This window comes from Electrona antarctica, assembly GCF_951216825.1.
Source record: "Electrona antarctica genome assembly, chromosome: 3".
NCBI lineage: Eukaryota > Metazoa > Chordata > Actinopteri > Myctophiformes > Myctophidae > Electrona > Electrona antarctica.
The window spans coordinates 42889999-42905482 of record NC_136808.1 but is presented as its reverse complement, the minus strand read 5'-3'; the positions used below and the strand labels follow the sequence as shown (position 1 = coordinate 42905482).

General features: G+C 42.6%; 1 protein-coding gene across 1 annotated transcript; it reads right to left on the bottom strand.

Moving 5' to 3' along the window:
• Window positions 1–10300: 10300 nt before the first annotated feature.
• LOC306920041 (immunoglobulin-like domain-containing receptor 2) lies at window positions 10301–14047 on the bottom strand. The gene is made up of 3 exons (XM_079496645.1): window positions 13845–14047; window positions 10788–11180; window positions 10301–10380 (listed from the first exon to the last, which is right to left on the bottom strand). Exons 1-3 carry the CDS (start codon window positions 13885–13887, stop codon window positions 10349–10351), a joined length of 468 nt encoding a protein of 155 aa, XP_079352771.1. The 5' UTR covers window positions 13888–14047; the 3' UTR covers window positions 10301–10348.
• Between the last annotated feature and the right edge of the window lie 1437 nt (window positions 14048–15484).

The window sequence follows — 15484 nt, the reverse complement described above, 5'->3', positions numbered from 1 at the left end:
GCCAATGACAGCGTCTGCTTCTTTATTTCTAGACAACATTCTTCAAACAGCCCTTGTCATGTTACAGCTTGCTCAGTCACCAGAATGAACATTTTACTACACCACTCCCATCTTTCACCCTGCACTTGTTTTGGAACATGTTAGGTAGTTTATATTGTTAGTTTGTTTATGTTATTATTTTTTTCATTGATTGATTGATTGATTGAACACAGCACAGCACAGCGGATACGCCTGTATATACTTTAGGCGCCTATAGGCTACGGATGCTAAAAGAATAACCCCCAAAAGCATGGATTATTTCCATTGAGGTCCTGTGTATTCATGTTTCTGTCAAGTGTAACAATAAAACTAAATCTCATTATCAATAAACAAGGTTAGATATTAGGCTGCATCATAAGAACAAAACAAAATGTGGGCTATCCTGAACCAACATGCATTTGACATTTAAAACAATTAGCCTATTATTAATAAGGAGAATTTAAGTACACCTATACAGAACTAACAAGTCATGAAGCCAAGGTAAACCCTACTACTGTATGTCTTTGGAAATAAGAGAAGCATCTGTCCAGTTAAACTGGTTTGACAAGGAATTTCCACACAACCCCCACCGCACGCGCGCCTCCTCCTCACAAAACAGAGAACAGGTATCCACATGTCTGCGTGAGAATGAAAAAAAGGAAAGAAAGTCATTTTGAATTGTTGTTACTTTTGATTGATTGATTGAAATATTTATTAACAGTTTGCAGAATTACAGTACATTTCAACTCAATACAAAGACTGTTAACTGTGAGTGGACGACCCAATAAAGCATTACACTTGTTTTACAAGAGGGTCCACCATGTTCAAATCATCAAAACATTTAGAGACGTATCAAATAGACACTTCAATATAGCCAAAGAACAGAACAGGAATTCATCATAAAGGAGGTAAAAAAGGGAAAAGAAACATATACAGTGAGGGAAAAAGGGGTACTCGAGGCTATCTTTAGCAGACTATAACACAGATGTATTTTCAACTTATTCTAACCTACATTTAGGCACATTCCTGTACAGGTTAAGATTTGATCACAAATAGGCCGGCCCTAACTGTCTTATTTTATTTTATTATCACATTGTCTTCTCTGAGTGACTCTTTTCCACTGTTATTGTGTAGTGTAGCCCCCTCTAGTGGATGCTTCCGGGAACTGGTGATTGACTATAGTATTGGATAATGGATATGATGGCCCTCATTTATCAACCGTGCGTACGCCAAAATATGGGTGTACGCCGAAATTACCGCAATTTTCGGCATTTACGAATTGCGCCAACGTTTGATTTTGAACTTGAGCCAAGACAAAAACCACGTCTGGTCGGGAGCTGTCGTACGCTTTGTCCTCACCTGTTTTTCTGTCGTAGAACAGCGGAGCAGCATTGTTTGACCAGCTGAGAGGCTGTCACAGGCATCGAAACATATGTATTCACTCCTAAAATGTTTATATAAAACTATGTATATGGGCTAAATGTAAAAAGTTAAAAAAAAGTAAAGGAATACATCAACGATGTGTCTTTGTGTCATATGAAATTAGTAGGAGATTTCCAACTTTACAAGCAAGCAATTAAAATCGCGCATTTAAAAACAATGTTGCAAGTTAGATGCGTAAGCCATTTAAACAGTGTTTTGCATGATGAGCGCATACATGCGAGGATTTGGGCTGTCTGTGCTGAAATATTTCCATGGAGAGTATAGTGCAGCGCTGAAGCTGCGGAGAGTCCCAACTTGGGTAGCCTACTGTAGCCGAATCTACAGCAGGCCGATGTCTTTCTGGAGTTACAGTATGTGCAATCTCCTCCTCGTTTAATAAACCCGACGCGTCGCTCGAATGCCAAATGTGCCGTGCCAGCGCAAGTGGGAACGCATCGGAGATAGTATAGCCTAAGCCAGCCTGCAGCCCACCACACCAACACCACTGTCCAGTGCCACATGAGGCTATACGGTTTTGGCTGCAATATTCATATAATTGACAGTTGACAGCGAGGCAATTTAAATAGACTGTCGGACGTGCATGGTCAATTGGTCACGGTGTCACGGACGGACCACAGTGATAGAGAGAGACAGACAGGACAGGAGATGCACCTTGCAAAACAGCAGCGCGTGTGCGCCTATTTGTTATATAATTCATGGTTCACAGGTTCAGGTTTTCGTTCACTAATATATCTTGTTGTATATTAAATGAATAAAGACTTTAATAATTTAATATACAACTAACAACACAGTGACAGTTGCTTGCAAATTGCGATATGTGCGTGCGTGCGTGCGTGCGGGGGGTGAGGCGTGCAGCAAGGGAAGCGAAGCGAGAGGAGAAACAGACAGGGTAGTCCTACAGCTTTATTTAATTCATGCAGGTTTATTTATTTAAGATACAACAAAATGCGTGTGCGTGCGTGCGTCTGTGTGTGTGTGTGTGTGTATGTATGGGAGGGGGCAGCAGAAACTTTTTTCCCCTGTAACCATGGTTTCCAGGTCGTATTGCAGTTGTTCATGTCGCAAAACCGAGGGCGCGGCTAGATTTTATAGGGCGTGCCAGATTGATTTCAGCCGTCACATTTATCACTGCTAGGAATGAAATTAGGAAGGAACAGCTGTCTACGATCACTTTGTAAATGCCGACCCGACGTGGGTGTACTACGAATCCTACACTCGAATTTGGGGCAGAATTTGCACTCAATTGATAAATGAGGGCCGATATGACTACATGCTTGCTTGATTGAAGTAGCCTATTTATTAACAGATTGGAGAATTACAGTACATTTCAAGCACAACTCAATACAAAACTGTTAACTGTGGACGACACCATAAAGCATTGCACTTGTTTATAATAGGGTCCACCATGTTCAATTCATCATAACATTTGGAGACGTACAAATACACTTCTATATAGCCAAAAACAGGAAATCATCATAGGGGGAAAAACATAGTGAGGGGAAAAGGGGATTCAGATTTTACGGGGGCCAGTTTTGAATTGCAGCCGTCCTTAGGTGCCCTTTGAGAGCGGTTTTGAAGGAGTCAAGGGATTCGCATGTCTTAATGACATGGGCGTTCCACATTTTGGTGGCATAGGAGCGAAATTAATTTAGTCCCGAATCTGGGTTGCACATGGTTTGTTGAAATCCCTCTGGTGTTGTGGGTGTGGACTTCGTTGACATTAAGGAAGTATTTATAGACAGGTACATGGGTATCTTGGTGGTGACCCAGGGCCATACTTGAAGTCTTGTGGACCAGACCCATTGCAAGATGCTGTAATCTGTTGTCAACCCTAAGCCATTCCAGCCTGTCAAAGTGGGCAGGGGTGAGGTGGGTTCGGGTAGTGAGGCCAAGTAGAGCCTGGCCAGTTTGCGATAGAGTTATAAAGCTACAGTATGCAATATGCAATTATGCATGTTTGATTTATTGCAAACAGAGATAAGTTACAGATAACGGGAACAGTTGAATGTTGTTCTGGACTGCATGGTTCTTGGCTGTATGGAGAAAATCACCAAACAGTGATTTTGACTGGGCACTGTTGGAGCCACTTGGCATACAACCGCTTCCCCTTAAATGTCATATTCTGAATCTGACTTGTTCTTCCTCAGTACTGTTGTAATCTAAGTACGGGACCCTCGTCTGGGTTGACAGACAGGTAGTGTGTGCAGGCTGGGTGGTGTGTGACAATCCTGTTGAAGTATTACTTTGGTACGGCGACTGCGGCGGCGGCCGGCGGGTACCCGGGAGAACAAATTAACGAGACACGAGACAGTATCACGCTAAGGTTCACAAATTTTATTACACAAACATGAAACATATATATAGTGCTGGATCATAATGACGTAACAATAAGATATGAGACAGAAGAACGTGCCTACTGCAGCAAGGCTGACCTTGCTGTCGCCTAGATGTCTCTCGTAGCCTATCTATAAAGAATGCTACAGTACCGGCAGTACACAATACATATCAAGTACACTGTATCTCAAGTTCAAGTACATAGACTAAGATGTACTGTGCATGGGCTAATATCACAACAGTTCCCGTCTTTGATTCTGAAAGAAACAACTGATACTATATTGATACAGTGCGGAAATACGTCACAATCACAATCTCGGAACCGAAAAAACTAGCCAATATCACCTTATCACTTCGTCTGTGATATCAATCTTTGCTAGGAAAATTGTAACCGAGTCCCCCTCCTCATCAACCATCCATTGGGCGAACACACGCATGCGATTTGATTGCGACGCGAAAGAAAGAGGAGAGAGAGAGAGAGAGAGAGAGAGAGAGAGAGAGAGAAAGAGAGAGAGAGAGAGAGAGAAAACAAAGAAACAGAGGGGAAGACATCAAGAAAATCCAACGCTACATATTAAAAGGAAAACACATTAAAACATCTAACATTAATAATATAATCATAAATATACAAAAATCATTAGGGGAGGGAGAGGGAAAGGAGGGGAGGGGTAGGGAAAAAGGATTGGGGATGAGAAGAAAAGGGAAGGATACAAAAATAAAAAACACAATAAAGTCATCCTGACTATAACACAATAAAATCATCCTGACTATATGTAACCTAAGTTAGATCACTGATCATCTTCAAACCTAACTCATTTCTAAACTAATGAATAATCAATCTTGAATCAAGTAATGTTCTATCTAATTTCTACACTCCTAGAATAAAATATAAGACACAAAATCAGTAAATCAGTCTAATCTAAGACTATTCTATTCTTGATTATTCTTGCTCAGTGATCTTTGAGCATCACCTTTCATCTATCCTCTTACTCACTGTCTAGTGGTGTTGCATTCAGGTTGGCACAGTGTTCACAATCATTATCAGTGGCCTGTAGAGTATATGCGTTGTTAGAGTGGATGCTTCTGGTTTCTAACAGGAATGCTGTGTTTACGGTGTGGCCTACAATCTTACTAATACACACTTTAACGCACATCAACCCAACGCAGAAAACAAAAATGCACATCACTAGTGGAATGACTAACTGTAGTATGAGGCCCTTCCAACCTGACATTAATGAGTCTAACCAGCCAAATTCTCCGTCATCGGTCACTTCTCTATCCTGTAGCTCCTGTCTGATTTGGGTCATGTTATTCAATGCCTGTTGTATGACCTGACCATCAGCATCATCTTCTGGGATGAAAGTACAACATGTCTGATCTCCTATGAGAACACACACACCCCCCGATGCCCCTGTCAATAGATCCAAAATCAATCTGTTTTGCATAACCATTAAACGCAAGGCGGTTAACTCCTTGCGCACACTCTCTCCTTCGGTGACACTTGCATTGATAAATGACATTAGCCTCTATACTTTCTCACATACTTCACCTAATCCAGAACTTGCCCTGTGTGGGATTGTACTGCCTCCCTTAGATCTGAAGGCCCTCTTTGAACGACTGTGAAATCATGTATGCTACAGTGTGTGGAATAACAGTATTTGGCAGCAAATAAAAACAAATAAGAACTCTGCTTCACTGAAAACACAAAAAAAAATGAAATAATCCATGTTTGGACCCCCCCCTTCACCGACAGTGTCCAGGGCGTAGATCCCAGGCAATAACAGGCTGTGCCTCGCATCTCCATATCAACAACTGTGCACAATGATAGTTTTCAAAAACAGGCTGTGCCTCGCATCTCCATATCAGCCACTGTGCGCAATTGACCCGCATCGAAATCCATGTCAGATAGCGCGCAGGTGACCTCGCATGAATCTCCATCACAAATTGTCTTTTCCTTCTTGCTTGTGCCTTTCTCTGATATTGCCAGGCACGTGTGATTAGCATGCCTCCCTTGAACTGGCCATGCATCTCCATTGCGGCTGAAAAAACAGCAGTGTATATGTCGCGCACGTCCTTGATGATAGTAGTATCCACAGGGCTTGACCGCTAATCCAAATCGAAAAACGGCAGTGTCTAATCTCGCGCACATTCTTGATGATAGTATCCACAAAGCTCGACCGGTAATCCAAATCATTGACTCATGTTGTCTGTGATTGATATCCTTTTCGTCACGAGCATAATGTGACTTTGTGCATATCTCCATCATGAGTTCAGGAAAAGGATGATCTCCAACGTACCGAAGATTGACCTTTGGACTTGGTCAAGTGGTCAAGGATAACATCCTGCACCGACATTTGACCATTTGGCTTGATCAAAGTGGTACATAGTCAATTTGTCCATGTGTCCTTGCATCTCGAAACCTGTCCCCCGCTGGGGCTGGGGCAGCGATGCGATGACCTCCAAACGTCCGACGTAGCCCCTCTGGGCCTGTGGCAGCGATGTGATGATCTCCAAGCGTCCGATGTAGCCCCTCTGGGCCTGTGGCAGCGATGTGATGATCTCCAAGCGTCCGATGTAGCCCCTCTGGGCCTGTGGCAGCCGAGCATGTTGGTTTGGCCCTGTCCTCTGATGTCTGGTTTTGGGGCGGTGGCTGTTCGACGCCCGAGGCGCATCTCCCTGCTGGTGATGTGATGGTCGTCGGCCGAACGCTTAGGTCCTTTGGACTTCCCTATAGCAGGGTGCAGTCCAGGGCCTGGACCCTTCTCCACTTTAGGTCGGCCTTAGGATGAATAGCACTCCCTTGCACTGTCTGCTATCTGTGTTTTGGGACAAAACTGAACAGCAGGTTTCCCCCCCAAAAATACACTGGCATATTGTGTGTGTGGGACCTCATGTCCCGTCTTTGACCCACCCGTTTACAGGTAACATAAAATATTGTTTCAACCTTAATCAATATTCCAGCTAAACATTCTGCCCATACAAAGATAATACTAATAATAATAATAATACAATTAAAAAAATGTGTGTGTATTCATTCAGCATGTGTCATATACGTACCCATCCATGTGTTCGTGGCCTTGGCGAGTTGCACTGTGTAGGGATTTGTTATCTCTAAAGAACACTGTTCCAATAACAAGATAAGTGGCCCTCTTCCAAAATGTAATTTCTTTCATACAAGCAGTGCACCGGCACAAATGGTTAAAACTGGGTTAATTGTGTTAGTACTTTTCAGACCATGCTTCACTCTTCCACATGCAAATACAATTAGTATTTTGCCCTCTTCATAACCACTTAGGTCCTTTGGACTTCCCTAACTGTTGTGATATTAGTACGGGACCCTCGTCTGGGTTGACAGACAGGTAGTGTGTGCAGGCTGGGTGGTGTGTGACAATCCTGTTGAAGTATTACTTTGGTACGGCGACTGCGGCGGCGGCCGGCGGGTACCCGGGAGAACAAATTAACGAGACACGAGACAGTATCACGCTAAGGTTCACAAAGTTTATTACACAAACATGAAACATATATATAGTGCTGGATCATAATGACGTAACAATAAGATATGAGACAGAAGAACGTGCCTACTGCAGCAAGGCTGACCTTGCTGTCGCCTAGATGTCTCTCGTAGCCTATCTATAAAGAATGCTACAGTACCGGCAGTACACAATACATATCAAGTACACTGTATCTCAAGTTCAAGTACATAGACTAAGATGTACTGTGCATGGGCTAATATCACAACAAGTACTACTATAGTTCTTAGCTTGCAGCAATTTTATAATGCCTGATTCACAGTCTCCTCAGAACAGTTAATGTTGAGATGTAAAGTGCTGTTCATTTCTGAGTTTTCTGAGGTGACTATAAATCTGATTGAGAGAATATCAAGAGTCGCAGTTAACTATGGAATTGTGGTTATCAACTTATCATGAGACTGTCACAATTTGATCATATATTGGCATGCCAATCCCATAACATTGTATTAGGGTATCAGCTGGGAATGCCCATACATGGAACTTTCCCCCCCCTTTTATTTTTTATTTTTTTTATTCACGTTTTCACACACACACACGCACGCACGCACGCACGCACGCACGCACGCACGCACGCACGCACGCACGCACGCACGCACGCACGCACGCACGCACGCACGCACGCACGCACGCACGCACGCACGCACGCACGCACGCACGCACGCACGCACGCACGCACACACACACACACACACACACACACACACACACACACACACACACACACACACACACACACACACACACACACACACACACACACACACACACACACACACACACACACACACACACACACACACACACACATATATTTATTAAAACAAATTTGGGCAAGTTTCAGAACGTAAAATGTGAGCCAGACCTTCATTTCCGGCCCTGTTGAGATCTCTATCCTCTGGTTGGATTTCTATGGTCTCCAGTTGATCGTTATTGTTGTATGTCTCCAGCTAGACTTTGTTTATGAAGACATGCCTGGTAGAGATTATTTTTTGAAAGACATTTTTGAATGCAGTCTCTCTCATAGTGTCTCTGAGTTCTGCCAGTGACTGTACATTGTGACCCAGCAGGACCTCAGCGGTTTCCTGGAAGCATTTCAACCATAGTTCGTCCGTAGAGTCTTCTATTTTGATCTTCAGTAGAAGTCTGTATTTAAAGTCTGTAAAGGTTTTTTTATGCATTTGTGTAACGAGAGGCTAGGATAAGGAGGGAGTAGACAGAGTGAATGTGTCTCTGGCACACATATGCACACACCTTAAACCGAATGTATGCTGCCTTCAGTGATAAAGGGCAGCATCAACAGTTTTATCTGTTAAATAATAGGCTATCGTGTGGAACTTTGTTGTATAGAAGAGAAGGCTGATTCTGTACCCTGAGCCAGAGATTCATAAATCTGAGGCCTGCAAACAATGCCACTTCTATGTCTCTGGCACACATATGCACACACCTTAAACCGAATGTATGCTGCCTTCAGTGATAAAGGGCAGCATCAACAGTTTTATCTGTTAAATAATAGGCTATCGTGTGGAACTTTTTGCAAGCATATACATTTGGATTGTATGTTATTTTGATTGTTCTTGGAGGACAGTGTGATCAGAGAAGTTAATGATAGAGCAGTACAGGATAACATGAGCCTGAATTCAAGCCTGAAATGCATTTGACTCACCGAGCTCCATCTTCATACTCATGCTTAATTTATTCTAAGTCGTATTGATTGATTGATTGAAAATTGTATTAACAGTTTGCAGAATTACAGTACATTTCAAGCACAAACTCAATACAAAGGCTGTTAACTGTGAGTGGACGACCCAATTAAGCATTACACTTGTTTACAACAGGGTCCACCATGTTCAATTCATCAAAACATTTAGAGACGTACAAATAGACACTTCTATATAGACAAAGAACAGTACAGGAATTCATCATAATGGAGGTAAAAAGGGAAAAGAAACATATACAGTGAGGGGAAAAAGGGGGGGGGCGGTGGGGGGGGATTCAGATTTTACGGGGGCCAGTTTCGAATTGCAGCCATCCGTAGGTGCCCTTTGAGAGCGGTTTTGAAGGAGTCAAGGGATTCGCATGTCTTAATGACTGTTGGTAGGGCGTTCCACATTTTGGTGGCATAGGAGCGAAAAGATAATGGAGTGACACCAAAAATAGCAGAGCTTGTGCTCTCTTTTTGTATGAGTATCAGGCTTCAGTACTGCTAGCACGTGTCTTTCACATTGGAATGTCATTGAAGTTACAGATTTGGGTTACGTTTGGCTAGCTGGAATAAATAGTTTTCATAAACCTATGCTACAACCAGTGAATTGACATTCACTAAATGATCATAGTGTGATGAATTTAATTTAATGAAATATTGTGTGTTCTATTGTGAGCCTAAATTTCAGTTTCTAAATTGATAAATTCGGGAATTCAAGTCTTTCATTCTGATATTATTTATATATTTAAACGTAGTCATACCGTATTTTATGCGTTCCCCCGTCTCACCCGCTGTATGCAATGAATGCACCATGTAAAATGTGAACATACCTGACCACTAAACACATTTTAATTTGGTTTCTTAATAGTTTGACTACCCCGGACTCATGCAACGGTGTGCAGCATGGCTGATCTACAACAATATTTTAAATGGAATGGGGACAATCCATGTGTAGCATTACGCGGAAGCGGGGATTGAACCTGGGCCTCCCACTCACCAGAGTGAGTGGCAGGGCTGCCCGATTGGCAGGGCTGTTGCGGGCTGGGTCTTGGCTGGGTTGTACACATGCATAAAACAACTTTATATTATTTGAAGTTTGATCCCTTTTCAACTCGTCTTCATGTAATACTAATGCTCATGATAACACTTCAGAAACCCGCCTACCAGCAACAGCATTGTTAAGGCAGGTTGTTGTTGTTTTTCCAAACAAGATTTCAAATGTTTTATTTCGATTTTTATTAACACGAGAACACTGGAATCCATTATAGCACGCCTGCAGTTTCCATTAATTAGCTTCGACTCCCCATCGATGATGACACTGTTATGCGGATTTCTGAACTGTCCACAGCCCTCCTTTGAGACACAGAGTGAGTAGACAAAGATTATACCATATTATCATGAGCATTAGTGAGGACCAATTATATGAAGATTGGTTGAAAATCAGTGAAGTCGTCCTTTAACGCTGGGGTAATAATTCAGTCAAACTAGCCCAACATGAAGCACTTACTGCATTAAGAGGACCTGTCAATGCTTGTGGTGATGATTTTGACAAAAACTAAACTATATAGAAAACAATGATAAAATAAATGTGGTTTCATATGCCCTGCATAAAGGGAGTTTCCTTGTGTGTGGACACCTGACCAATAAACAGATTCTGATTCTCATCAGCTTGACTTTCTTGCACACACACAAGTGTGTAAATCTAAAATGTATGTGAAAACAATCTAAACTTCAAAATGGAGACAGCCCTGCATACTTACTGTTGATGATGGAGATATCTCGGTTCTTGTAGTACTCTGACAGTGTAACTGAAGACCCAGAGATGGATGCCACCGTGCGGACAGTCCGGCTGCTGTCAGAGCAGTCAAGGTGGAGGTTCGCTGTGGTTCCTGTGTCGTACCCTCCACCCACTCTTCCACTTCCTCCGCCCATACCCCCGCCCAGGCCTCCGCTTCCACTCAAGCTGTCAGAGAAGCTAAACGCGTCTCTTGTGCGGTCTCGACAGTAGGACTTGTAAACCCACTGCACCACAGGGACCTGGGTGGACACGCTGTTGAAGTGGCACGTCAGCACCACGGACTGGAGCAGCACCGCATACCTCTTCTCATCTCTCACAAACACCTGCACCCCAGAGCTGCCTGGTGACAGCATACCTAGGAGGGAAGAGAGGACAGTGAGGCAAAGGCAAACAAATGGTCAATCTGGTATAAATTAGGGAAAAGGAGGCTTGAAAAGAGGACACTGCTGTAGAGTTCAGAAGTTAGTTGATGTGCCTTGCAGTAGCTAATAGTAGGTGGTTCAATGGTTGGTATAGAATGAAAATAATGTGAGTATAATCACATAGTAGATAGTGTATTCAAACCCATGGGAAACAAAACATATATAACTCAGGCAAAGGGGAATCCCTCTTGGTCTCTGTAGATATATACTGTATGAGAAAGACCTTAAGGACATCAGGCAGAGATACTCTGCCAGATGAACAAAGGCCTCATGATGATGGCTCTATACTGGAGCCATTTTGAATTGATAGTGATTTTATTTTATGTGGTTGTATTACTTATCATATTGTTTATATTGTTATGTTGGTGTGCAGGTACTGTAGTGTAGTTACAAGGGAACATCTAAATAGCAATGCTTCAATACTGTAATACAATCTGTTGCCTAATTCATCAACTGTGGAATAGTGCAATGTCTCAATGATACACAGACTACATTTTGGTTGGACATGATTAGACTGAGGAAGACTAACAGATCATCTTCCTGTTCGAACACGTGTCAGTAATAAGTAGTCCTGCATAATGAGAGGGATTATACTATGCCAGACAGTACCACATACAGTTCTGTGTTTGTACAGTGCTGAGTCAAGGTCTGGGTTGGAGAAAGGGAGTGACTCTTAAGCCTAATTAATACTTTGTCGTATGACTGCCGCTTGCAGAAAATAACGGATTTTCAAGTGAAAAATGTGCTTACTAAATGTAATGCCTCAACTCCTAATTCCAAGTGCTTGTCAGGGTGGGGGTCCCTAGTTCCCTAGTTCACCTGACGAGCGCTTGAAATTGTAGGAGCTGAGGCATTATATTTAGTTTAACTCTGTTTGATGATCAGCTATTTAATTTTACACACAATATTTATATATATCTGTGGAGATTCTGTAAATATTGTGTGAAAATAGCCGATTTACAGGCTCACGACTCGCATTGCAAGCAGTGATCAGTTATGTTCCCAAAATGTGCCTCTTTCTTATATTATTATAAAATTTTACATTTATTTTGTTTTATTTTTTAGGTTTTGGTATCTATTTAGGTATTTAATTGTCACTTTACTGTCATCTGGGGATGCCACCCCCCCTTGGGTTCCCAACCCATAGGTGGAGAGAACCACTGTTTAATGGTGTTTAGTGGTGTGCATGGAAATACGGTAGGCATATAACAAAGTCTTGGTCAACAAAGACCAAACTGGACGATTTGTGTCAGGCTGACTCAAAGAAGCTAACTGTGAGCTGTGTTGATCTAAGATTGTTTTGGAGCTTCTGAAGCTGCAGGGATCTTAGTCACATGATGTCCAAGAAGGGGTTGGACTGCTGCAGTCCAGAGTAGGCATGCAACACACATGGAGATGCTCCTCTCTCACACGCACGCGCACACACACACACACACACACACACACACACACACACACACACACACACACACACACACACACACACACACACATGTGCGTGTTTGTAATGTGTGACTTTATCCAAGCAGTGGGAGGTATGACTAAAAGTGAGCTAGTGAGCAGAGATCAAAAATGTGTGTTGGGAGGGGCAGCTTAATTTCAACCAGATCAGGTTGTATTGTTTTCTTTCAATTACTGAGAGGCTGTGCTTGATCGAGCTTCCAATCTTGTTGTCACAGAAGACAGAACTAATAGCTCAGCCAAGCGAGAGCTACTCAAAACATTCAACAGAGAAGCATAATTGTATCTTGTTATTATTTATACCAGTGTATATAGATAGACCTGAGTAGGCTATAATATCTCTAACTCTTTATCAGAAAGCTCAAACAAGAGAGTTAAATAAGTCATAAAAGTCATAGGCAAACAAAAAAAATATTGCAGACAGTAGCGTATCAATTTCCTAGGGTACACTTATTTCAATTCTATGAGCTTAAGGGGGGGAAAAGATTTGCTTTAGGGGGATGGGGAGGGGGGCATACCCTGGGGAATCCAGGCTTTATTAGTTTTCCTTTTAGGACATTTCTAGAGAAGTAAAGAGGAGGAGTGCAGTTCTCAAGAACTGGGTAACATATTGGAATACCGGTATATCTCATTTTACCTTAAACTAAAGAGAAGGGGGGAAAAGTAGCCTGACCTGGTTAGGCCAGTTGTTCCATTTTAAGTTAAAACCTGCACCTGCTAGTTAACTTTAGTTGTTAGTTATTATTGAATGGAAATGACAAATGTAATGCTTTTAATACATTTACAACCAGGCCAAACAACTACATTTCTAGCTTAGGCTACTTCAAAAAGGTCATGTTTTTTGTTTTTAGGATTCAAAAACTAAGAAACCAGTGCTTTTCAAGCCACTGGCAAAAAGAACATGGTCTATTATCTGCAGCTAAATGTCTGTTTAGAAGGGACTTTGCTCTAAGAAGGGTCGGACTCCAACATGCTTTACCTATACCAAATTAATGTTCAGTTCACAAAAAGTTATCATTATTGTAAATCCATAGCATGAACAACACCACATTCTAATTAACACAACAATAAGAATCTCAACAACAGGTTATATAGCAAACAAACAAAAACTATTGCGTTTTTTTATAATCACCTACCTGCCAAGCAAATAGGAATCCACCACCTCATCATCGAATACATTTTCAAAATTATATAATTCAACTTCGAGAAAGTTACATGATGCTACATCCTCTTGCTCAGTCTCATCTCTTGCAAACAAGTCTGGATAATTTGCAGATAACGGGACCGCACCACCACTACAAGAGTGGGGGTGGGAGCACCCTGGGCAAGACCTAGCCTGGCTTGGCCAGCCTCATAGCGGGGATTCACTGAAGATTCCCCGCATATGAGTCTGGACTTCGGCCATAGGCAGCTTGAAAAGTGGGCGTTAGTAGTTGCCTTGACAGACAGATCCATCTAGCCAATCAGCGTAACAAAAAGCTGACGTCACCACACAGTGCGCTGGTCCGCTCCTCATACCACGCTAAAAACAACAAGGTCTGTTATAGTTTCTACTTTATACGTGAGCGAGATATGTCGGATATATGTCAGAGTCTATATCTGAAATAACTGCTGTTCTTGTCGTTTCTGTGTAAACTTTTAAACTGGCAAGACCTACGCTGAAAAGACTATCAGCGGAAGTGGCGGAAGTGTTGCGTGTAAGATAACTACGTCACGCGGTGCGGCTGTGTTTACTAGTCCCCACCGAAACAAGGAAATGACGTTGATGCTTTACAAATCAGTTCACATTCTCCGCGAATGAAACAAGTGTTGCGATTGGTCGGGAAAATATCGTATCCGGGGGAAATACATCTGATGGATGTTCCGGAGGATACCATATACTCTATGGAGGATACGTCCGCCGATAGCTTCTTTGCCTTACGTTGTGACCAGGCTCTTCTTTTCGCAGATAAGTGAGCCTGGGACCGAGGCTAGGGCATAGAGTATATATATAATAGAGACTGAACTAGCGCGAAGCTCCGCCCCCCCAGCTATTCATGTCAGTGGAAGTTGCTCAGTGGCGTTTTGAAGCACCCGGAAGACTGCCGGAAGTCCCTCCCAGGACCTCAACTTTGAGGTCCTGAGTGACGTAGGGCAACCGAGCGCTCAACGTTAAAGCCCAGCTGCACGGGGTTTCCCGGTCATGAATCCACGGGTCCGCCTGTAGTCCCTCGTCCTACCACTAGGACCTAGAGCTTCAAAGTTGGAAAGCCTGCCTGCCCCCTTGGGCTAGGGTGGGAGGCGCTTCGGTCCGTTAAGGACAATGGGTAATGGTGGCTGTGAATGAACGGGGTGGGGGCGTTCATAGCTCAATGTTAATCCATGTGTGCTTAATCCCTGAAACATGATTAGGCTGCTAGTTGCTACACTACTATATTTCCTTTTTGTAACAGGTCTGGACTCGGTCACTCGGAGTAGGAGTAAACTCGAACGTTTATGTCTTATGTCTTGAGACCTTGAGATATTTTAAAACCGCGTTCTATGATGCGGGCATGCGGCAGACGATTAATTAATAGTGAGATTGTTTGTTTTAATTTGCTTAGAAACGTCCCAAATATAATTAAATAAATTAATTCTGGATTGAAATGATCACAGGAAAAGAAAAGCGCACAGGAAGACTAGTTAAAAAGTAAAAGTTGACTCGTTTATCGATATTATAGATACTGGTGGCGCCATCTAGTGTTAAACGCCAATAGGGACATGATCCCTATTCTGAAGACATCAAACTTCACACAAC

Excerpts from the sequence above, each read along its gene's own strand:
- LOC306920041 (XM_079496645.1), bottom strand. The coding sequence starts at position 13,887 with ATGTATTCGATGATGAGGTGGTGGATTCCTATTTGCTTGGCAG. Across the intron at positions 11,181-13,844 it reads GATTCCTATTTGCTTGGCAG|GTATGCTGTCACCAGGCAGC; the intron begins GTAGGTGATTAT and ends CTTCCCTCCTAG. Across the intron at positions 10,381-10,787 it reads AGATATCTCCATCATCAACA|GAGGGCTGTGGACAGTTCAG; the intron begins GTAAGTATGCAG and ends TGTGTCTCAAAG.